At 37.6% G+C, this 26,017-nt stretch overlaps 1 protein-coding gene across 1 annotated transcript in view; it reads right to left on the bottom strand.

The window, feature by feature from the left end:
- Positions 1-18,923, bottom strand: part of Ythdc2 (YTH N6-methyladenosine RNA binding protein C2) — a 53,362-nt gene extending 34,439 nt beyond the window's left edge. Inside the window, exons 1-10 of the mRNA XM_051201156.1 lie at positions 18,584-18,923; positions 17,182-17,272; positions 13,184-13,380; positions 11,641-11,840; positions 9,338-9,504; positions 8,008-8,110; positions 6,715-6,871; positions 3,649-3,756; positions 2,176-2,324; positions 671-806 (exon numbers count right to left, since the gene is read on the bottom strand). Of these exons, the coding sequence (XP_051057113.1) occupies positions 671-806; positions 2,176-2,324; positions 3,649-3,756; positions 6,715-6,871; positions 8,008-8,110; positions 9,338-9,504; positions 11,641-11,840; positions 13,184-13,380; positions 17,182-17,272; positions 18,584-18,779 (1,504 nt within the window). The 5' untranslated portion in view covers positions 18,780-18,923. The remainder of the gene's footprint in view (positions 1-670; positions 807-2,175; positions 2,325-3,648; positions 3,757-6,714; positions 6,872-8,007; positions 8,111-9,337; positions 9,505-11,640; positions 11,841-13,183; positions 13,381-17,181; positions 17,273-18,583) is intronic.
- Positions 18,924-26,017: the final 7,094 nt, after the last annotated feature.

Below are 26,017 nucleotides of genomic sequence, written 5' to 3'. Positions count from 1 at the left end.
TTTAAAAACAAAATGGTCAATAATCACAACAATAACAATACTAAGGGTTTAAGTAAGGAGGTGAGAATATTTGACTTCTAAAGCCTTCTAGACAGTGACGATTTTCTGTGACCATCTGCCTGCTGACAAAAGCCTACAGAACTATTAAGTGCATGCCTGGTTGTCAATATCCATGAAAGTCAACTAGTAGAACAGGATGACTCATTTGTGAAGTTATATCACATGACATCAAGTATGTAAGTGTATGTAGATCAGAACCTAAGTCCATACAATTATTTAATCATCATTTAATAGATGACTCTAAGAATTCCAAAGGTATTACCTGTTTTTCACACATTATTTTTTCAATCACAAACCTCTTTGAAACCCTTTTTTTTTTTTTTTTTTTTCCTACAGCACAGAGTCAAGGACAAGATTACATGGATACACACAACACAAATATAGAAATGATTACATGGATGCACTATAACATAAATATATAAAAGTAACTGTCATATCTGTGAGGCCCTTAGGAAATCATTCCAGAGATACTGACAAATTTGAAACAATATAAAACATTTCAAAATAAAATTAATGATAGTAAACAAAATGTATCATGCATATTTTTAAAATTAGACTCTATTTGTATCACAAATAATGGCAAGAGAAATTTTATTTTAAATAAACTTACCACTAACATTTTCAGTTAAAATAAGGTGAAAGACCTGAGCAAAGGCATCAACATCTTTATGCAGCCATATGTCAGAAAGGCAAGCATCCATTTCCTTGATTAACCATGGTTCAAGGCAATTCACATCTTTTTCTGTCTTTTAGAAACAAAAAAGGCAAAGATTACAAATTATGTAATTGCTTAATATTTGCTTACAACAAGGAAAGTAAAATGGTCACAATCATCACAAGAACTAAAAAGCATATAACATGCATGTATTATTCAAAAGTCTCAAATTTCATCTTATAAACATTATCTTTCATAATACAACATTTTGATATTACAGTCATCTTTTCTCTGAAAGTTACCTTGTTAGCAAAATACTAGCCACATGACCTAGCCATGTGAACTAATTGTGCTTCTGATAGTAAATGTACCTATATACCACAGGGTTCTTTTCCAGCTACATCAGCAGAAGTATCACCCTAGAGCTTAACACTAATACCAGTCTCTGTTCTATATCAAGTCACCAGAGTCTCTACTGGCATGGAGGCTCTCACCTATAATTCCAGCAACTCAGGAAATTGAGGCAGGAGAATACACGTTTCAAAATCACCCTGTGCTATATATACCAAGTTCCAGATGACCTGAGCTGTCTCAAAACCCAGGAAAAAAACCTACACTAGCTCCCCCAAAGAAGCTCTGGGAAACAGAATATACTAGACTTTAGAAGCTTCTCTTACACATAATGTCCAACTCAGTTCTTAAAACCACCAGTTTACATAGTCAAAATGCTAATCATGGACTGGAGAGATTGCCCAGCCCTTAAAGGCTAGGCTCATTGTCAAAATGCTGATCACTAATTCAAATGGATCTTCCCTACACTAAACATTTTTAAAGCATCCTTCAGAAGCCTCTTTTAAAACTCAAGCATAATTCTTCTAGATACATTAGAACTTAAACACTAATATAGAACATGAACATCCCTGCATCTCATGCAAAAAAAAAAAAAAAGGAAAAAGAAAAGCAAAGAAAAAAGGAAGGAAGGAAGGGAGCTAAATTTGTTAAGAGCACTTGCTGCCTTTGTAAAGACCCCACATTTAGCTCCCAGCAGCACTTAATAGTGGCTCATGATAACCTGTAACACTAGTTCCAAAGGATCCCATTCCCTCTTCTGGGCTCTGAGGGTATCTGCACTGATGTGCATACATATACATCTGGCAAAATATCCAAACACATGAAATAAAAATAAATAAACCTTTAAAAATAGCTAAATTCTTCTTCAAAATACAAAGTTTGGAACCATGAGTATACCTCAGGAGTAAAGTGCTAAATTTAATCATTAACCCTTTAAAAAGTGGTAGATTATTCTGAAAGTATGTTGTAGAGTAAAATAAACTGAGAAAAATTAACCCCCCCCACTAACAAAGTAAAAAAGTACTATTACCTCATTAAAGTTGTTTAACCTAAAAATTTTTTTCCCACAGTATCATTATGACCCAATATACTAAAATATCTTATCTTACCAGCTGACTGAATACAGCATCACCTCCATCATCCAATAAATCATACTCTTCAGACACACTAGCAATAGCCCGCTGTCTCTGAGATTCAGGCTTGAATGTATTCTCTTGAGCTGAGTACCATTCTGTGAGTGTGGTCTGCTGTTTCTCCTCTAAATTAAAAAGAAAAAAAATAAGTAGACAAGTCCTTTCCTTTTGATAATGTGTTCTTTTGTTTAAAAAATAAGAAAACCAAAAATCTAAGTAAATCTCGTATCACTTGAAAGTTAGTTAGCTTTACTTTGGAGTCACTCCTAAGAAATATACTGGGTCTTTCATAAAGTTGTGTAACATAAAGACATATGAAGCTATATAAAAACATTCATTCATCTACTGGTAAAAGTTTGCTTCTAACCCATAGTTTCAAACAGAGCATCTTTCCCCATAATGTACCTACTGTTTAAATCAATGACTAATATTCATATGGCACTTTGTAGAAAATTATTAAACACCTCATCTCAACTGTTTCAGATACAAAAAGTCAAAGTTTCAAAATTTTCAACATCAACATTTTATAATTTACATGTAAGCAATGATGTACTTTGCAGTGACATAGGAATCACTAATTACATATTCAAGTGGAGAATCAATAGGTATGTGCCCATGATCATACACAGTAAACAAATAAATAAGATTATAACTAAGTATACTATAAAAAGGAAAAGGGGATACAAATAATAACAGCAGATTTGGAAATTTTGTTGGGAATAGAGAACATGCTGTAATCCTTGTATTCACTAGTTCAGGCTAGTGTGAGTTACACAGTGAGATCATGTCTCAGAAAATAAATAAAAAATTGGAAAATGATATTTTCAAGAAACATAAGCCTGTTGTCATCAATCAAGATACTCCTTCCCTCCCCCCTCCCATCAACTTCTTAATTCCACCTAATGAGGTAAGCTATGGGGAGATAACACATACCTCATTCACTGCTTTCTTAAAACACTTACTAAGCTTGTGGATTCAGACACACTCAACCTCCTCAATTCCAGCATGTACTTTAATTTCTTTCCAAAGATTTTAACTTCTGGATATAAACCAGAATGCAAAAGTATATCCCAAGAGCTAGAAAGATGGCTCAACAGTCTAGAACACTGCCTGTCCTTCTAGAAGACCTGAGTTCTGTTCTCAGGAACCACCTGGTGACTCATAGTCACCTTCAACTCCAGTTCAACTCCATATGATCTCTTCTGGCCTCTGCAGGCACAGCACGCATATGGTACACAGACATACATGCATTCAAAACACCCACACAAATTTAATAAAAATAAATAAATCTTAGTTTAAGAAGTGTATTTAGGATGATAGTATCACATAATTTTATTTAATTGTATGCAAGAGAAAAATGTTTTCAAGTGTCCTTGTTCTTCTCTAAGCTAAGACTACAGCATTATAAGAAATAATTCTTAACAGAAGTTTCTTTGCTAAAAAGCTCACCTCGTTGCTTTTCCTTTTTGTACTTTAACATTTCTTTGTTGGTATAGCCAGTAGTTCTTAAAATATCTTCCAGAAACATTTCTTTTACTTCAAATGGTCTCCCCTGTACTAAAGAATAAAAATGTTTAAATATCCACTTTATAGATAATTCACAAAAAAGTGAGAATTCCCACATTTAATGAAGCATGTTATAATATACAAAAGCTGTTCCAAAGCTCCAGGAACTCTCCTAGTACTTCCTGGTAACTACAACGCAGCTCTATATACATCTGACTAGAGTGAACAACTGACTTCATATGCTAGACAAGTGGTCCCATGCTTTTCCCCCTAGTGTTTACTATCTACTTGCCACATGTGTAGAATCACATTAGGGACCGGGAATATTACGGTAAGTACAAACAGCATTACTTCCTACTTCCATGAAGCACACAATGCAGGGAAGACAGTAACATGAAAAAAGAATAGAAACAGAAAGCTGTGCAAAGTCCAATGAGAAAGTACTACAAGAATGAAGTATGGGATATCATGGCAGTGTACCACAGGGAACTTATATCAAGAAAAGATTTTTACTGAGACACTGAAGAACAAGGACATAAAGTAACTTTACTCCACAGAAACTACACAGTATGTGAAGAAAACACAACATGCACTATGACACTGCCGTCGAACCAAAATGAGGCTGTTTTCAAGAAACTAAAAGGAAAGTAAGAGAATAGGAAAGGCAAGAGAAGTTAAAGCTAGAGAAACAAATGAAGTCATATAAGAGGTCTTTGTCTTGAAACAAAGGTATTCAAGACTTGAGAGTGCTCAGCATGATCAGAATTTGACTTCAGAAAGGACCACCCTGAAAACAATATGGAGAGTGGATTTTTAAAAACCCGAAGAGTAGAACCAGATTAAACAGTGGCATGTATAACAATTCAGTAATAGAAGAAAACAAGTTACTTAAGAATAATGGTAGTGAAGATTAAAAAACAAAAACCTAGATGGATTACTAAAACAGAAACAGAAAGTGAAATAAAGAGAAATCATAATTATATTTGTTATGAAAAAAATTTTTAATCTGCTGTAACACCTGACTATCTGGCTTGCCTAACAAGAAGGCTGTTTCTCTGAGTAGCAAGAAAAGCTAAAGTTGGCCAGTGAGAGTTGAGGTTTCCATTCAAGCTAATCAAAGGTGACAAGCACACTTCCAATTAGCACAGGTATCAACTTAATGTGCCAAATCATCCAGCAAAATATTAATATTATCAGATAAATGTACAAGTGTAAGACTCTAGATATCACCCAAAATACACAAGACAAAAGACTTAAAACCATAATTTATGGATTAAGTATTCTGTTTAGGACATATTAGAGGTGATGTACCCATAAAATCTCTACATCCAAAACTCTGGAGAACAATCATCAGTATACAACAGAAAGCAAGAACCACAAGCATTAAAAACAAAAAAAAAAAAAAAAAAAAAAAAACTTTCCAGGGCAATTAAATGCACATCTACAATATCCAATAGAATGGCAAACAAGGGCAGAAAGAGAGAAGGAATGAAAAGTGAACAAAAACAAAAAGGAAAGAAATTCAGGGAATAAAAGTAAAAAATACCAATGCCCTTGAGAAACCCAGAGAGAAAAGTAAGAAAATGCTATAATGTAGATCAATGGGAAGCAATGATCCCAAACAAATTCAGATCTGAGAATCATCAAACACACACACACACACACACACACACACACACACACACACACACACACACACACTAATCATGAGATGTAACATAGAATATATATAACTTTTGCCTAACCTCTAGATATTGGGCTTGGTGATTAAATCAGTAACAGAATAATATTGCTAAGAATTCCTAAATGGGGCCTACATGATAGGAAAAAACCAATTCCTACAAGCAGTATGTCCTATAATCTCCACTGAAGCACTATGGAACCCATCTATGCACATTCATGCACACGCACACATGCGCATGTGGACACACACACACACACACACACACACACACACAGAATAAAATGTAATTCAAATAAAAATGTTAAGTGAACAGCTCCTAACAACTGAAAAATGTAAATCAATCATCCTTTAGAAAAACTTTATAGTGAATCTTAGTAAAATGATGAGAGGAGCTCAGGAAATGATGGTAAATTAGAAGATGCCTTCCTGTGACCTAATGAAGGAGAAATACCAAGATAAGAAAATCAAATAAGGAAAGGCTTGGGAAACATACAGAGAGTCGTAGTATAGTTGAAAAGTGCAGGGAAACAAAACAGAAAATAAGCAAAAGGGATGCATAGTTTTCTAGCATATGGAAGAGAGAGAAGCAGAAGCCTCCTCCAGAAGGTAAAATGGGCAACCCAGGAGAAAAAAGGCTACAGTGTCTACCCACAGAACTCAGATCCAGCTGTAGTTATTGCTAAGACAACTGACTTCTCAAGAACAGGCCAGTAATGGACAAGGGTCCCTCAGCTTAGAGGTGGTGGGTCATACTAAGAGAAAATCTATTGTTTAAAACTGACATACATTGGGATCCTGAGACCAAAATTACTCAACAAGTCAGAGAACCTAAATTCAAACTGCCACTGTCTTCCGGGGCCCGGGCTTTGACAAGCCAAAACATAAAGGCATATGATGTATAGCTCAAGCAGTAATGTGAAAGGAAAGGCAGCCTAATGTCCCAACATTAGAAATAGGCCTCACAACCAAGAATAAGTCTAGAGTTTGACAGCCTGAGGTCAGCAAGTGAATAAACATGACAATATAGATGACTGTCCCCAGGGACCAGGCAATAAAGTACAGAAGCTACACAACAGTATTTGAAGAGAAACACAGGACAAAAAGAAGCTCATTTCTTTTTAAGATTAGATAATTGGATTTGCTACACAGCATCTGAAGCTACTGAAGTAAAAGAGAGGCCAAAGTTGAGACAGACCACTATGAAGTCTCAGGGAAACATAAATGAATATCCTCTACTTCAGAGTATCACCCAAGTTCTATATAAAGAAATAAACATAACCTAATCACACTTCAAAGAAATTATAGAAGATAACTGGTAGCCGTACTATATATCACTGGACAACTTCCAAAATATCTGATGAAGAGGTTCACATCCAAGGCAGCACTAGAAAGGATTAATTTCAAAGTGGGGTGTTTTTGCAACAAATCTCTTAACTTTGTAAGTAAAAAATCACTGAATCGATCCCTTTCGTGCACTTCATCCTGCAATGAATAGAAACAGAAATGAAACCATGGATCAGGTAAAATTCTGTGGATAACTCAGTCTTTAAAAGAAAAACACTAAATTTACATTGCTCAAATTAAATAAGGAAAGGCCAATCAATACCACAGAACATTTGCAGTATGTACAATTCAGAAGCCATCATACAATTTACTGTAGATGACAAAGTGCTGTCCCTTTTCATGCAGAATGTAAAACTTCAAACTATAAAAATTCTAAATTATCTCAGTGTATTCAACAAATGCAATCTTAATATAAACAAAATCAACTTATATATACAGTAGTACACCCTTGTAATATCAGCTACTCGGGAGTCTGAAGCAAGAAGACAGCAAGTTGGAGATCATCCTAAGCAATATAGCAAGTCCTATCTCAATACCAAAACCCGTGTATGTGTATCTGTTAGCACGAGGGAGCTAGTGAATCCTTTCGTTAGGCAAGGTTTCTAAAAGCCTCTTATTAAAAGCTTTTAGAAAGCTTTTCTTTTTTTTTTTCCAAGTAGAATCTAGAAAAAAATCTTAAAATACTTTAATAAGAGGGTAGTTCCCACTTTACAAGTAGCTAATTAATTCAGAAACTTAACCACAAAGTTAAATGACTATAAAGTATATAGTTGTAATTAGGAAATATGTAACACTAAAGGAGTAATTAGAAAGCTTACTGAAGCTGGACAGTGGTGGCACACACCTTTAATCCTAGCCGTCAGAAGGCAGAGGCAGGCAGATATCTGTGAGTTTCTAGGCCAGCCTGGTCTACAGAGTTTCAGAACAGGCTCCAAAAGCTACACAGAGACACTCTGTCTTGAGAAACAAAACAAAAACAAAAACAAAACTTAGTGACAAAAGGAAAGTTTTTTGCCATTTCTAGAAAATTTTCATAGATGAAAAGCTTATTTTCAAAAAACTTCCTACTTGTTTATTTCTCCATGATACCCAATGGTAACAGCACCTTTATGTAACATAAGATATATTCCTAATAATTACACCACCAAATTATCTTGAACAGAATATATTAAAGACAATAACTCATTCTCATCTTACCTATTCTAAAATTATCATTATGTAATTAAATACTAAGCTGTCTCAGTAATATATGGCAAGCTCAACAACAATCTTACCACAATGACATGGGTCACAGTTGACAATGTACTATCGCCTGCCATCAATGTACGAAGCAATACCCCATTAGTGCAAAATGTCAGAAGTGTCTTTGGAGAAACCCTTTTTAAAAAATCAAAATAAAATGCACAATTACAAGTCATTTACATAATTAAAATATAATTACTTTAAATGTCCACCATATATATTTAGCAAATATAAATATAGTATGTACATTTTTATAAATATTATTAATGTTCTACTATATGTGGTTCATTAGAAAGTTATATAAAATACATATAAAACGCCTGACAATCACAAATTTCATGAATAGCTTCTAATTAAGTAAGTTATATACTTTGTTAAAGAACTTAAGTAGGTTAAAAACAACCTTTAAAAATTTAGTTTGGTTAAAAAAAATTACACTACAGATGAAGAAAACTTTTCCAATCATTGCTACAAACCAAGAAATGCTAACACTTGCCAAGAAGGTATTAGTAGTATTACAGCAGGCTAAGCATCCTTAGTCTGGAAATTCAAACTCCCAAGTGTCTAGCTTTATATTTCAGAATATCCCATACACTCACCAGTAAAATTTGTTTGTATATACAATGATATACATAATCCGAAATATTCTAAAATATGGTACACATGATCCCAAGCATTCTAGATAAGGGATACTTAATTGTATACTATCACTAATACTTAATCAAATCATTTACTGAGTTCCCAGTAGATCAATGTTCTAGACTTTAGAAAGTGTAGTAGCTCATTAAATAAAACGAAGTCTCAGCAAGATGAAATAGCTATACTTGATCATGACACTGTAACAGGATACCTACAGCTCAGCTGTTCAAATCCTCACTAAGTTTAGATATAATATTAATTTCTGAATATAGATTTACTGGTAGCAAAATTACCATAATTGTGATTTTTAGTAAATAAAATATAATTAAATCAGTCCCTCCATCCTTTCCTCCCTCCACTAGCCCCTCCCATGTATCTCCATATTCTCAAGTGATACCGTTTCTCTTTATTATTGTTATATATATGTGAACAAGTGTGTGTGTGTGTGTGTGTGTGTGTGTGTGTGTGTGTGTGTGTGTGTGTGAATAAATTTAACCTAACCTGCTGGGTCCAGTTTTGTTGTTCATATGTTCCTAGTTTCAGAGCTGATCACTTAACTCTTCCTCTCTCCAGTCATTTATTGCCTGTGTTATCTGTCTAGGGGTGGGACCCTTGAGACTTTCCCCCTTCCACTTACCATCATCATTTAATCCTCTACTTTTTGTCAAATGTATATGTTTATCCAGCTTTGGGCATGTTGAATGGTAGGAAGACTGTCTTTACCTGCTTTCTAGTCGGATCTGATAACCAATTGTTTGGCCAATTCTTTCTCTTCTCTCTGCAGCAACTCTTTCAGCCACAGCAATAGCAGCTAATCGTCTTGGTTGAGTACAAAATATTCGGCAGGGGATGCCATTTTTAAAGCAGTCATCTAATAGGAACTGAGGAATCTAAAACAAAAATTTTAAAGTGCTATTCACTTTGTATATCTAGAAATACCAAAACAAATCAAATTTCAAATTCCCATAACATGTCAAGATATTAACTAATCTTCTAACCAGTAAGTCTCATATAGCTGCCAATAATCAATGAGAAAATTTAATGTTAATAGATTTTGTTTACAATGAGAACGAAGACCAAACATTTTAAATCAAGTCTAAGAAGAAATATGCAAGGTATAGAAGACCTTCAAATAATTCTGAAAACCAAAAATGACAAGCGTATACTGAGAAATGAATCCTGGATGGTAACTATTACTACCTGTAATGTTAACTTTCCCCAAAATTATCCTCCAAAAAGCAATGAAATGACAAAGTTCCACTGTGATCTTTTAATAGTCAAAATCATCAAGAAAACAAAAATACTCTACAATCCTATAATTACAAATACTTTCCCATAATAAAATTCAGGAGGATCATAAATATTTAAAATAAGAAGTCTTATTGAAACTAGTGAGATGACACAAGAGTTAGGAGTACTCATTGCCTTCCCAGAGTACCTGGGTTCATTCAATTCCCAGCACCCACATAACAGTTCACAACTATCTGTAACTCCACTCCCAGGGAATCTGAGACCTCCTTCTGGTCTCTGTTAGCACTGCAATCATGTGGTACACAATGATACTGAGATAACCCAAACCCAGAAAAGACAAGTGCTGCAAACTCTCTCTCATACATTCTAGCTAAAGTGTGTTTAAATTGGAATACCAAAGAAGGGAGGAAACTAAGGGCAATGAGGTTAATTTCAAGGGGAAGGAGGTAGAATACAGGGGAAAGGGGAAATAAAGTAATAGAGGAGTTCAACTGGTGTAGGGGAGCAGAAGGCAAGGTAAAGGAGAGAGTATGGAAAGAAATATCTAATGCTAAAGACCTCTAAAATTACCATATGGAAACCTACTGTTGAAGGAGTTTCCTAAAATACACACACATTATATAAAAGGAGATTAAATGGAGTTGCCCTATGATGCGGGAGAATGCTTCTCCTATACACAATAGGTTTTCAGAAAAAAAGACCAGTAAGGTTACATCTTATTCAGTTGTTGGTCAGTGGGGTCCCAAAGGCCCACACAAACATTATAGACTATTGCTACTGTTCTTAGTTAAACTTTAGAACTTGGTAGGAGCCTACTGTTGAAGATACAACATACTTGAGTCACATGACATGAAAAATCAAGCTGGTAATAACCTGGAAACATCCTCCCTACTGAATAGCTTCCAGAGTGCTAAAGGTACTATGCATATTATTAGAGAAGAAAAATAATTAATAGTCTTAACCAGATGTGAGCCCTGTGAGCTATAATAGCAAATGGCCTACAAAGATATGCCACTTGAACAACTGTGGTATGAATATCCATTTCTGACTAGATTTAAAGCCTGCTCCACAAGATAGAATTCACACTTGGTACTGTAATGTTAACTGGGCCAAAACCCTGAAGCTGGCTAGGTCTTAGGCCCTGGGGAATAGTACCCAATAGTATTCTGTTCAATGGATATAGTAATAAATTGCTCCTGTTCTTATCTTTGTATGTATAGATCAGTACATCTCTAAACCCTCATTGGAGAAGCTTCTTTATGCAGTAGAGGGTGATTAATACAAAGGCCTACAACTGGCCAACGTGCTGAGAATAAGAGACTATGCTCAACTCTAAATCCTTCCCCCAAGGTTCAGGAATCATAAACAGAACAGAAAAACTGCAAGAGTCATAGGCAGTAGATGTCTGTAAGAAAACAGTGTTTGCTAAACATGTCAGTGACACTGTACACATGAACTCACAGTAGCTGTGACTATTTGCACAGGATCTGCACAACATCTGCACAAAATCCCAGCATGGATAAGAGAAGGGCTCATGAAGCTCCACCACTAGCTGAGGAGCCATCAACAACTGATGGCTGTTGGTGAAAGCAAAGTTAGTTTTCTTCGAGAATGTAGCCCCCACATATTCTCTGTAGGCACTCAGTAACAATTTGCGTATATAACTATTAGTAGAATAACCACTGGCTTGTTTTTAAACATATAGTAGAAATTTGACATAAAACTATAAAATGAAATAAATTATATTCTCTTCAATAAACAAAGAAAAAACAAACCTGTGTGGTCTTTCCAGAGCCAGTTTCTCCTACAATCAAAACTACTTTATTTTCTTTTATTATTTTAACAATTTCTTCTTGTTTCTCAAAAACTGGTAAAGATTGCCTGAATGAATCAAATTCAGATTCTCCCCTTTTCACAGGGACTTGAGGAATGCCATTGTTGAGTCGCCCACTTGTTTTGCTCATTTCTCGGTTTTCTTCAAAAGATGAATAAACAGAAAGTAAGTTTAGGATCTACACTGAAATGACACATTGAAAAATGAAGCTATATAATTTCATATGCTTTTGGATGTTTCTTCTCTACCCATTGCCTCAACTACTGCCCTCCTGTACAAGTCTGGCATCAATTACACAGCAAGTCTTTTTTTCAAAAGTGTTTCCAATGGATAACAAGTAAAAGCCAATAAAAATTAATTACTCCATAACCACTAAAACAAAACATAATCTTAATCACATAAATTATTTTCAGGTTTGCCATAAGTTTCTATCAGTAATGTCAAAGAAAATTAAAATTTTAAGCAGGAAATAATGTACATTACAAAATCTGTTGCAGATAATAAAATATTATGAAAAAGAAATATAGTCTGCATGTTTAAAATGACACATATACAATTTAATGATTCATAGAATAATTTTTGTAAATACAAAATACGAATTTTCTAACAGTGTTTCAGCCAATATCCACATATACCTAAGCAGGTGTAATAAAGATGTAGTCTCCAAACAGCTCAAACTATTTCTGTGTGCTGTGTGTCCACACTTAAGACACTTTATTTAGGGTTTGGATTATAGCTTAATGGTAGTGTGCTTGCATACCACCCATGAGCCCCACAGTATGTCAAAACAATCAAAACTTTAAGGATAAATAAAACAAGCCCTTTGATACCTAGGACCATGTATGTCCTATGAGTTGGAGACCCATTCCTTAGACAACAATAACTATGCAAAGTCTATACTAGGAAGCTAATTAACTTTCTTTATTTTTCTGAACAAAATTATGAGTTCACTTTATAACTTATATACCAACGGTCTTTGAATAATTTAACATACTGAAGATCCTTCCCCAGCCCTTAGCAGAAGCTAAAGCCCCAGTTTAAACTCTTACTCATTACCACATCAAGGCCATGACAGGAAAGGCCCAGACCTTGGAGTGGAATCTCAGCAGTTTTTACTGGTTAGCTGAGTAACCATGAAGGAATTATTTCACCCTTCTGAGCTCCAGATTCTCCACTGCTCACAGTCTAACCTCTCAAAGGTTGCTACTGTGAGGCTATAAGAAATGAGGATGCCACCAAGCACAAGGTAATATTCAATGAGCAGTAGCTATTACTACAATTTTTTAAAAATCTTGGTTTGACTACAAGATATACCTTAATACTTTATTCCAAACTTTTCATAATTCTTAACCAACTCTAATTCAGTATTAAAACTAGAAAAATAAACTTGTACCATATTAGTTCTAAAAAATAAATTTAAGGTAGAAAAGAAAATCACCAAATAATAGGGTAAATAAGGAAGCTCCCAGAAAATACATACATACCAGCTTCAACCGCAAACACATTTCCTCTTTCTGTTTTAGGTAGAAGTTCAGTTCGCTCTTTATTGGTGACAGGAAATCTCTGAATTAGGCTCCTAACGGCATGTTTTGTATTATGAGTCAAATTACAGGTCATCATTGCATGAGCTGTTTCTGATCCATCTTTCTTCTTCACAGTTAGGTATCTATTTGCTCCCTTTCTGAATATTAATAGAAATCATTTATTTATTATAGATAATTGCTTGTTCATATATGATATATGCCTTCTTAGAAAATAAATCTCAAGCAAAACAATGGAAAAAATGCAAATTCTTTGAGATATTAAAATTTCCCCCAAAAAAGACAACAAAGAGAAATTAAGCACTCACACGAGTATCTTTCAACTACTGAAATGCTACAATCCCAATTTTAAATAAACAATAACAAAAGAAAAAGCCTAATATATCCGTAAATGTTAAAATTTGAATTTAGCAGACTGTGGTAGATAAACCATCACCAGTTAATATGTACTGGGAAGAATATAAAGATGTGGGAAATCAGAACAAAAAAACCTAATACTGAAAAGGTGATGGTGGACTATTCCTGTTAGCTTGTCCCACAGCAGGCTTTGAGAATGTGTTAGCAATGTTTCATTCCCAGGAGAGACTGTTAAAAGAGGTACTTTTAATAGCTGAACCCAAACTGTGCAACACACCATTACCAATAATTACTATAAGTATACACTTTAGAAATGGAAATATTTTTCCCAAAGCTTCTGATACACTTCAACTCTGTAACAGTTCAAGTTCCTGGTTCTAAGCCCAAGATAATAATACCTACTTTGAAGGACTGACTGTTCATATGATTAACAAGATAGATGTAAATTACAGCATCTGTCACAGAACAGGCTTAAATGAAAGCCATTACAATAAGAAAAAAAAATTGTTTCCCAAAGTTACCCAAAACATTCCAAATGACATTTTCATTTCCTTATATAACTATCATATAAAAATGAGCAAGAGAATCACAAATATGGTGAAAATGAAATTATTTTATATTTTCTCAATTTTCATTACATTTGAATTCTGTCAACAATATCTTCTTCATAAGAATATTAAACTTGGGCCAGACTTGTCAACCCTGACAACCTGAGTTAAATCCTGGGAATCTACATGATGGAAGGAGAGAATCAACTCTACAAATTGTCACCTGACCATATGTGCTGTAGTATGTGTGTGCATGCTTATGCCCTCAAATGCCTAAGTGACTACAAAATGTAAAGAACACTAAACTGCAGTTTTAGCTGTGTCTAAGTGCAGCTCTTACTTTACCAACATTTAAACATCTGCATTTCCTTACTGAATACCATAGTGAATGGTTAAGTTCTCAATGCTGTTGTCTCCTGTCAAAGTGCTTAGTAATGCCTTAAATAATGGGATAACAACTATCCAGATTATCTGAGTATAGTGACACACAACTATATTCCCACCACTTGGGAGGTGAAAGCCTGATAATCATGAAGTTCAAGGCTAGCCTACACTACCTGAGACTCTGAATCAGGGGAAAAAAGAATAATTAAGATATAACCTAAAGGCGTGGAATATATGGATTCACCAGACCAGTAAATTGAAGTAGAATTTACTAGTAAATAACATGGAAGCATTCCTGGAGTGTTCCTGCTCCAAAGAGACAGACCATCTTCTCTGATGCTCTCCATGGCCAGAAAGGGGCTTTGGACCCCAAACCCTTCCTTTTCACAGGTCATGTCCACACCGGGCCAAGTATGGATGCAAATCTATCCCTACAATGACCTGGTCTAGAGATTTATATTATTTCCACAGTGAACTGGAATTACTAAATTCTAAGCATGCTCTCCATAGTAGGTTCTTTCCCTTGTGTTGTTCTGCAATGCTGGAAACTTCAATTGATACACAAGAAACTACTTATTCCCCTGTGCTGCTCTCTGTATAAATTTTAACTACCTAGTGATGGGGGATGTCCTTCTGTATGCTGTGGATATGTGTTGCTTTTATTGGTTGATGAATAAAGCTGTTTTGGCCAAAGGGCAGGTAGAATATAGCTAAGTGGGAAATCTGAACAAGAAGAAAAGGAATGCAGAGTAATAAATGCAACCTAATCAACCCCAGGAACCTACAGTAGAGGGAAACAAATGAGAACGAACTCCTAAAAGCTGTCCTCTGACATCTACCTTCACAGCCATGGCATGCACATGCAAATATAAACACACACGCTATAATTTAATTAAATTGCCAGGCAGTAGTGCATGCCTTTAATCCCAGCACTAGGGAGGTAGAGGCAGGTGGATTTCTGTGAGTTTAAGACCAGCCTGGTTTATAAGAGCTAGTTCCAGGGCAGCTTCCAAAGACACAGAGAAACTCTGTCTTGTAAAACAAAACAACAACAATAATTAATTAAATTAAAAGTCAATGTTATAGGAAGAGGGAAGAAAATTTATTAATCAACATGCATAAAATTAGATAAGAGAAGTAAATAAGGTGCTTTTTTGTGTAATACCAACTACTATTAACAATGAAGTGTTTTTAAATAGCTACAAGAGAATCCTAAATGTTCTCATCATAAAAAATTAACTATGTGAGACAACGAATTTGCTATTTACCTTGCTATTCCTAATGTACACATGTAATAAAGAATCGTGTTATACTGTGTACATATGAATATATATGTATATAATATATAATTATTGTCAGTTAAAAATTAAAAGGGCTAGAAAGAAAGTTCCATGGTTAAGAGCATTTGTTGCTCTTGCAGAGGACTGGAGTTTAGTTCCTAGCACTGATATAGTGGTTAATAACCATCTGTAACTCCAGCTCTAAAGAATTCATCACCTTCTTCTGGCCTCTGCAGGTATTATAGGCATAGGGTGCACAGATACACAGACAAAACATCCATAACATAAAATAACTCTTTAAAGAAAATAAAACCTCATTGACTCACCAAACTAGACTTCAGTGCAATCTTTACTTTAATCTGTCCTAAATTCTTTCTGAGTAAATAAATGTATGTGTGTTACATCACCCCATGAAAAATCTGTCACTCAACACTCATAACCAAGAACACCAACATTACTCAATTGCAGTACCAGAGGAGCCCACATAACAAAATTTGCTAAAGAAGCAAAACAAAACCTCTATTTTCTCACAGTTTGATCCTATGTTCCCTTCCCATAATTTGCAGCTTTTCGTTCAGGGATCTTTCCTTTGCCAAATCTTCATTAAGTTCTCTATGTGTGCAGTGCAGTTTTTAATAAATCAATCCCTTTCTCACAGCCAGATGTAGTGGTATATGCCTTTAATCCCAGCCTGGTCTACAGAGTGAGTCCCAGGACAGCTAAGGCTACACAGAGAAACTTGTCTTAAAATAAATTAATTAATTAGTTAAATGAAAAATAAATAAACTTGTTTATTTCTCTCATTAATCTGCCATGTATCAGTCTAATGGTAAAGAACCTAAGATGAATAATGGAAGCAATGTTCACTTTTAAATTTTTTCAAACTTATTTTATGAGTATATACAAACTCAGGGCTTCACATGGATGTCATTGGACAACTGTTTGGAGTTCATTCTCTCCTTTCACCTAGTTGAGGCTGGATCTCACTTGTTACTCTACCACTTGCTAACTGCTAGCCCATTCTAGAGTCTCCTGCTCCCATTTCACCATGAGGGTATACAGTTGTTGCTGTTTTAACCAGAGTCAGCTTTACTTTAGTTTCTTTTTTCAAGGTGGGTGCTGGGGATGGAATTTAGGTTGTCAGGCTTATATAGGGCCATCTCCCTGGCCCTAACATTTCTGCATCTGGGTGGTAAGGTGAGTTGGAGAAAGAAAAGCTGACCTTGGTACAGGCATAAATGAGTTTATCTATATATACTATAATTAAGAACAAGGAAGCTAAAACAGAAATAGTGATTAAAATGTAGTCAGACACATTTATCCTCTTTTGTAGTAAATAACTCTGTAAAAATAAGAAAAACTATAAACTTACCCTTTACTTTTAGAAACTAAACCAAGGGACTGACTCAGTCGATGGATAAAGGCTCTCTCCGTACTGGTCAAAGAAGAAGGAAATTCCATTTCTACACAGGAAAGAAGGTTCCACTTATCGACAATTATAGGTATAAAATATGAAAAATACATAAGTATACAATAAAGTTATACAGTCATGTAAAAGTATATTAATTCAGTAACTCACATCTAATAGAATATTAATGTTAATATTTATTTAATCATAAGTTGGAGTGTATATATGTATACCATATGTATGCAGTGCCCACAGGTCAGAAAAGGCATCAGATCCCCTGGAACTGAGTTATGGATGCTTTTAAGGCACCATGAGGGTGGTAGAAATCAAACCTGGGTCTTCTGCAGGAGCAGCCAGTGCTCTTTAACTACTGAGTTATCTTTCTTGCCCCAAACTCTGATACTAATTTTTAAGCTACTCATAAAACCTAAATGTGATAAAGGACTGTGAAATTCACCAGAGATTATTCATCTGTGTTGAAATTTTGAATTGGCATAATAACTATGGACATGTTTTACTAATTTAACTTATTCCTGTTTTGCTTGACAAAATTGTACTTCCTTCAATAAAAAGTTTAATCTCCTATGTCTCTGTTCTTAAAATTGCATAGCTCTCCTACTATTTCTGGATTTGTTGTGACATTTCGCCAAGGCGTTACTTTTGTCAAATATATGTTCAAAATCATTTCGCTTACCCCTTTGAATCGCTAAACCTCATCAGCAAGGGGTCTCCTATTTAAGCCAGCAAATCGAAATGAGCTATGCAGGCTATGTGAGTTACTTCAGTACTGTATTAAGAGGGCAGTGGCAAATAGGTCTCTAACCCAATAAGGCGTGAAACGTGCTTAGAATACCAAAACAAGTTTAACTTTTGTTTGCTATGATGCTTTTAGAATCTCAAAAAAAAAAAAAAAAAAAAAAAAAAAAAAAGCCCTTTAATATTGCCAGGGTTTTTACTTATCTGTTTCATTTCCTTCTGCTCCTTGGAGATTTTGCAGCTTAGAGTAAGGCTACACCTTCTTTTCAATAATAACGAGGAGGAGGAGAAGGACGTTGATGATGGTAGGGGCTTATTAACTGCTTGGAAAGTAATGTTGACTTAGCAGCCTACGGCTGCAGAAAAGTATCCGGGACAAGAAAAAATTCCCACCTGGGAGCAACCTAATCTTTTCACCTTCCGTCGTCCGGCCCCTGCTCCACGAGGGCCCCCAGCCCCGACCCACAGAGCATCCCACTCCACGAGCGACAGTCGTCAAGCGACAGGCGCGGGTTTCACCTCCGCGGCCCGGCCCTCGGTTCCCCTGCCCAGCCCGGGGCGGGCCTGGGGGCGGGTGTCAGCCGGCCAGGACCCCGGTCGGGAGCCTCACCTCTCTGGTCCCCATATCGGAAGCGCTCCAGGGCGATGTTGACGGCGATCTTGACCTCCTCGTCGATACGAATGTCTTTGAGCCCCTTGGCCCGGCCACCGCCTCCGGGACCACACGAAGCCGGGCCGCCGCCGCCTCCGGTGCCGCCTCCGCCAGGAGCCGGAGGACGCGGCGAGACGCTGCTCGGCCTGGACATGGCCCTGAGGAGAAGCTCGCTCCGCGTGGGAGCGGCCAGGCCTGCTGCCAGCGAGCGGTGACAGAGACGGAGGGGGAGCCTGTGGGGACCACGGCCGACCTACCGCTCGGCAGGCAGCACCGCGGGCGGCCAGTCACTCGGAGAGCTCCACTCACAGCAGCGGTGGAAGCGCAGGCGCCCGCACCACTAAAGCCCGCAGAAGCCCCGGCGCGCGTCATGACGTCACCGAGGGCGCGACGCGCGTGACCCCGGGACGCCCGGCCGCTGGCCCGTCCCGTGCGTCAGGGTGGGATGGGATCCCCGGCAGGGAGGTGCGGTCCTCGCGCCCCTGAGGCTTCGGTTCTCAGGCATATGGTTTCATTGCAGGAGACATTATTCAGTTACCCGCTCGTCCGTTTAATGATTCACTCCTTTCTTTCCAGAACGGGCTTCTTGCCCGCCGCTAGACTCACAAACTCGAATGCACTGGAAACAAGGGTTTTCCCGCCTTTCTGGGGTTCATGGTCTAGCGCGAACAGAGTAAGTACAGTGAGTACACCAACTGGTTTCGTTCTGAATGACGAATAAGTTCTTATATATAGCTTTCATTCTGAGATACATGAAGACCAGAAATAAAAATATAACTGCCCCCCCCCGTGGGCAACCCTAAATGGGATTGACAGCACCAAAAGGGGGGGGGAAGGTTAATGATTACATTATAGTAAGTGCTCACAGTTTGAAGAAACAACCCGTCATGGAAGCAGGACGCATAATAATGAGAACAGCAATGTTTTGTGGCAAAATTAAATACAGAGATAGGACCTTCTCAAGAGTTGCAAAGATTATGAGAACTTCCACTGGCTCAAATAGCATCCTGTTAATATAGATCTAATTCCAATGATCTAAATTGCTTCCACTCTGGTGTTACTATTGTCATTCTCCAGAGAGCAACCAAAGTAATTGTTTTCTGGTTTTCAAAATAGGAGGCAGAGAGTAGTAACATTGAGTTGCTCTCCGCTGCAGCTAGAACAAACAACAACTTTCTCACTGTAGCTCCCAAGACCCTTTATGATACAGCCTGTGCCAAACACTTCCACCCTCATTTTGCTCAGATGTACTCAAATATATTCTGTTTGCTTTTGCTTTGCATTGCTGGTTTTTGTCTTGGAGAAGGCAGTCTTCATCTGAGAATTTCACAAGGATGACTCTGTACCATGATTTAAAACATGATTCTGTCCCTTACATGGACATGCTTTCTAATCGTGTGTATCATTTGCCTCATTTGAAAGTGTTTTTACTTGTCAAAAGTTCTAAATTCCTAATAAGTTCCTAACAACACAAAGGTTACCTTGTTTGTTCCATCACCACACACAAGAATCTTTTCAAATCTAGGGTTAGAAATGACATCTCTGCTCCCAGAAATTATTCACTGTTCTCCTTGCTCTTCTACTTGCTAGAAACAAGAAGAGGTGGGCCTATAGTAAGTCTGTTCCCACCCAAAACAAGTAACTAGCTTTGACAGTAGACTAAGCTAATTTCCAGAAGCTATATTGCAAACTTTGTTTTGAAAAATCAGAGAAAATATACCACAGAAACCAATTCTCTGTTTCACCAACAAATAAAAGACCATGATAACCTCATACAGCTACTCAGAATTTGAGCAGAGATCCCCTTCAGAGTCATTCCAGTTTAGATTCCCTCTAGTGAGTCTGCATTTTCATTGGTTGGATCCTTCGATGGATGGGATCTTGCCCTAAGGACACCTTCCTTGTATCCCAGTGTAACGGGGAAGGTATCTATTTAAAGGTGTAGCCTCTGCAACAATTACAGCTGTTTTCTCCATGCCTGCCTTATTTGAAACTTAAAACTGGCTTACACTCCTTTCATCACCAAGCTTTACATCTGTCATATCTTTTTGTCCATTCTTACTCTCTCCCACATGCTATAGGTCTAGATAAGAGCAGTAAGCAATAGCCAGAGCCTGAATGCTATCCTGTCATTAAATGTCCACCTCCAAACAAATTAATTCATTTCGTTTTTATTCATTCTCACTCAATTTCTTATCTCATGGGCAGATTCCTTGGTAGATTGTAACATGAATGCTCTTTAACCTAGTTCTTAATCAAATTCTTGCTCTCTTCTGAAACCTCGTGCACCAGGCCTCTACTGTTCACAATTCTCTTAGCATTCTCATTTCTAGATTTCTACCAGCATGTCCCATTAAGTTCTGTTGGCAGCATTCTAGGATTTCTCCAGCCTAAGGCTCCAAACTCTTCCTTACTCCTCCTTTCAAAGGCCGGTCATGTTTACTATAACAGCAGCCTCACCCAGTAGCAAACCAATGTATTGCTTTTCTCACTGCTGTGATAAAATTAACAGCAAAAGCAACTTAAGGAAGTAAGAGTGTATTGCAGCTCAAAGTCTGAAGGAACAGCCCATCATGCCAGATAGTGATAAGAACTGGTGGGAGCTATGTGGCTTCCTCGGAATAGCATGAATGTCTCTCCTTGTGGCAAGACCCTGGAGATCCTGGCCTGTGGCAAAGACTTGGGACAGCTTGATGCATAATTCTGGGCATGACCCCAGGAGCATATGTACTACGTGCTCTCCTTGCTTTCACTATGCTAGCCATACTGCTGGCCTGAATGAGTCATTGCAGGTCATGAAGTTTAATATTTGCATACAGATTTTCAATACAGAATGGCTTTAACAACAAGAGTCTTTGAGAAATTTTAATGAATAGGTGGTACCCGGAGTTAAAGAGAACAGTCTAGGAACAGGGAATGAAGTAGACTCATAGAAACCCACAGTTCCTTCATTTCTAATAACTGTGCCAATACCCTAAGAAGTTAAGAGAGATAGACACAAGGACAAGAGATTAAATAGTGCTACCTATTAAGAGTAACTCCAAGTTCTGTGGCCTAGAGGATAAATGGAAAAACCTGAAATATCCCCAGAGGTGATGGAGTAGTATAGATTGTGGAATGGATTGATCCAGCTTTGGCTGGTGAGTTGATTGTGAGAACCCGGACCCTACCAGATATAAATATTGACCATTAGAGACTAAACTGGCATGACGCTGTAACCGCAAATGCTGACAACTGGGCACACTGTTCTACCTGTAGGTGTGCCTAGCTGGAAGAGTTTGTAGCTTGCAAGACTGCTTATGCTTCTAACAGTAGAGCTATAATGGCTACCAGTGGAAGACGTAGGAGAAGGAAGGGGAAAGAAGCAAGGAACAAACTGACAATTGTTGCAACCATTGTTTAGAAACTTAGGAAGTAAACACTGATTGTTAAACTGTTTGTGCAAACCATTGAAAGTGTATAAAAGGCAGCCCAGGCTATATCAAGGACTACTTGTTTGAACAGCAGGTGGTCACATTTGCATCTATAGTCAGGAAGGAGAGAGATGTGAGTGCTGCCAGTAGACTCACTTTCTCCTCCCTATCAGGGTAGGGCTGAAGCCCAGGCTGTGGTGCTTCCCACATTCAGGTGAGTCTTCCCATCTCAGTTAAATCTCTCCAGAAATGCCTTCACAGATATGCCCAGTAGTATGTCTCCCAGGTGATTGTAAACCCTGTTATGATTTACCATCATACCAAAGGAAAAGGCCTCTTGCATGTCTGCTCAGGTGTGTTTACAGAAGTCTATGGACCAGTGAGTACTTACTGTGTCTTAAGTTCCTCTCTTTCTTAAATAGGAAAATTTAATGCAGGTATTCTATCTCTGCTTGTCATTTCACATACAGCATATGGGTGGAGACATAGAGTGTACATATTTACACATTACATAACTTGCCTGACCATGAGGTAAGACATTTGAACCTGATTAGAGGACTGTGACTCAACAACAGATCCTGGTTGTGGTGACTAAGTCAAACTCTGGATTTCTCGGTCAGGGAAGATGTGTGTTCTGTGCAGGGCAAGAAGAAAAATTACAGCAATTTTGTTTAAAGGTTTTGATTTTCTTCATGATTCTAGAATCAGGCAAAGGCTTGGTTCATAAACTAGAGGATGTCAGCTTTGTGAAAACTAAAGAACTGAAGAAAACAGAAACAAAGAACAGATTGGTCATTTTTAAATAACTTGCCTTGAGGCAGAAAAAGAGGGATGCAACAATAGAAACCTGGTTCACATGATGATGTACTTAAGCTAATGTTTGTTGTTATCTATTCTGTTCACACAGGGTCTTATGTAGAGCAGGCTAATCTCTAACTCACAATCCTCCATCTTAACCTCCTGATTGCTAGGCCTGTAAATATGCCTGCTTCTGCTGTCTCCTTTTGTTTTGTTAATTAACTGGTTGCTTTAGGAGAAAGATTAAAGAAAATTTCATCACATCAACTGAAACCGGCCTGGGAAAATTGCTACTGTGGCTCTCACTCCCCACCTCTGCTTTTCCTTCTCCTTCCTGCTCCCTTTCCTCTCCTTCCCTTCCCTCTTCGATTCCTCTCTCCCTCTCATGATTTCTCAGAAAACCTGACAACAGCTTAGTTTCAGTTAGGTGGCATATGACTTCATTTGGGCTTTCTTTTTCCTAGTTTGTGGGATTCTGGTGCAAGAACTTAGTCCAAAACAATGTTTTGGTTTTTTATTTGGTTTAGGTTGCATTGGGTTTTCATTTTCATTTGGCATTGGTTAGTCATGTCAACAAATTGCAATGCTCACCACCAACTGTGTTCATCATCTTTGGACATCTTACTAATCCCATCTTCCTTACAGTTAGCTGTAAGCCACATGGCTAAGTGCTAGCCATAAGTGCTTCCAGCAACATACACTGCTTCTGGGATTTTCTTCCATCATCCCTCCATGTTCTGCTTTTCCTGGCCAGCTGAAAGTTCTTAGACAGTGACAGAAACTCTATATAGCTGCTTTCTATGATGATTGTGATGGATGCCCTTACCAACCTGGTTTGATCTGGGTGAGAAATAATACTTAACTGTGGGATCCACTGAGGTTGTTGGGACTGTTTGTTTATAACACTATACAGCTGTTGCATAAATTGCTCCTGATGAATCGCACTTCCTTGTAATCATATCTTTATATACTTATACCGACTCTATCCTATCGTGACATCAATGAACAGAGGTTTGAATAATACTTACAAATTCAGGTTTAATTTTACTGTTAGGCATTCTGCTTCCACCCTGTAAAGGAGTTGAGGCTAACCTGCAAAGACTTATGGACACAGCTTTAGTCAACACCAAGGGCTACTTATGTGGAAGACAAGATAGTGGAAAAAATATAGCCTCCAACAAGTTATGGAGAGGGGAGAGGGGAATACAGCTCATATATGGTGCAAAGTAAGATCAAAAGACTCTCCAAGTCACACATCCCAAGTTTTTTGCTCACAGAATACAAGGACAAATGAAATGTATATTACACTATTGTTATATTATAACAATGGCTAAGATATAAAAAGTTAACTTATTCATCCCTAGAAAGTGGCAATTCTGTAATTCTAGCACTTGGTAGTTAAAAACAGGAGAATCAGGAGTTCAAGATCAGCTTCAGCTACATAAAGAGTTTTAGGCCAGACTAGACTTCATGAAACCTTTTATTAAAAAACAAAACAAAACAAAATTTAGTGTGTTCTGACTATTATAGAGAGACACAGATAAGGGTTATCTTGTCCAGAAGCAACTGGTCCAAGAAAACTGACTGGAACAGCTCCAGTTTCTGCTCTGCTGCCCAAGCACTGGTGATGTCAGCACTTTGACCTGCTTACAAACGACTCATGGCATACCAGCATACTACAGCAGAGAGCTCTGGAAAGTTGTTCTCTTCTGTCTATGGAATTATCCTATTGGAGTAAAAGACTTAAGATAGAACCACTCTGCTTTTGTTATTGCTGTTACAGTTATTTTCTTCCATGCTTTGTCCCCTTACCACCCACATTTCCATCACCCCAACCCCTTCTTATTTAGGTGAGTCATTTGTGGTCTTTTATTTCAAAGATTGATGTCTTAGGCTGGTTTTGGCTTCCTAAAACTTGAAAGACAAAAGTCACATACCACTAGGCAAGTGAGTTACTAAAAGTCCCATTAGGAAAAGCAACAACAAAAACATTTTGGAGGACTTGGGAGATGAAAAACCAATGTAGAAGCTAATATGGACATGCTGCTGTTATGGTTTGGGTATGTGTTGTCACCACTAAAACTCATGATGATGTTTCATCTTCATTATGAGATATTAAGACAATAGAAACATACTCCATCTGTACTATTCAAAGGTTAGGCCTTTACAGGTGGTTAGGATTAGATAAGGTCACAAGAGAGAGAGATGGCCAAGGTTGATTGATGATGGCTTTACAGGGGTGGGGAAGTAAGTGGACATGCATTGGTTATTTTATTTTTCTGTTTTGAAGATAAAAGTATTACAACCAAAAGCAGCTTAAGGTAGGGGTTATTTTGGCTTGTAGTTCCAGAGGGCAAGATAGCCATAATGGCAGGAGGAGGAAAATGAGATATTACATCTCAACCTCATATAAGAAGCAGAGGCAAAGGACCAGAACAGGAAGTGGGGACAATGCTATAAACCCTCAAAGACTGCCCCCATTGATGTACTTCCTCCAGCAAAGCTCCACCTCCTAAAGATGACCTGGGGATCATGTTTTCAAATACATGAACCTGTGGGGGCAGTTTTTCATTGTAACCACAATAGGGCAGGAGGAGGTTTAAGCATACTGTGAACTCCCTGCTTCTCTCTTTTTTCTTTTAACTTTCTTTTTATTTATTCTTTGTGTCTTTCACATCTTCCATCTTGATCCCGTTCATTTCCCCATCTTTTCATATCTTCCCTTACAACTTGACTCCAAAATAAAATAAAATGTAATAGAAAAAAAGGGGGGAGGATAAATCTAATAATTTATATACTGAGTCACACAGTAAACCCTTTTGTCCATGTATCTTTACTTGCAAGTGTTCATTGTAAAGAGTTATTGGTTGGGTTGGAGGCCTCTGGTTTCTACTATATTATTGATGGTGGGCCCTCACTGGGACTCCTGTTGAATATCCTGTTGTTGCCCTGTGTTGTGGAGATCCTGCAGTGTTGGATCTCCAGGACTGGCCCCTTCACATGCTCCCACAGATCATAGATGGGATGGACATTGGGGTGGGCTAATTCACAACCCAGGTTCTGGGCCTGAGTATTTAGTTGCAGGGTTAGTGAGCCTGCCAGTTCTCCCCTCTCCTTACCACCAGGGTGGGCTCTTCAGCATTGCCCTGGCTAGTTCACCATTGCAGCAATGAGCAAGGGA

This window comes from Phodopus roborovskii, unplaced genomic scaffold (assembly GCF_943737965.1).
Source record: "Phodopus roborovskii unplaced genomic scaffold, PHOROB, whole genome shotgun sequence".
Taxonomy (NCBI): Eukaryota; Metazoa; Chordata; class Mammalia; order Rodentia; family Cricetidae; genus Phodopus; species Phodopus roborovskii.
Note: the sequence above shows the minus strand (reverse complement) of the source record. Positions and strands in the feature narration are given on the sequence as shown.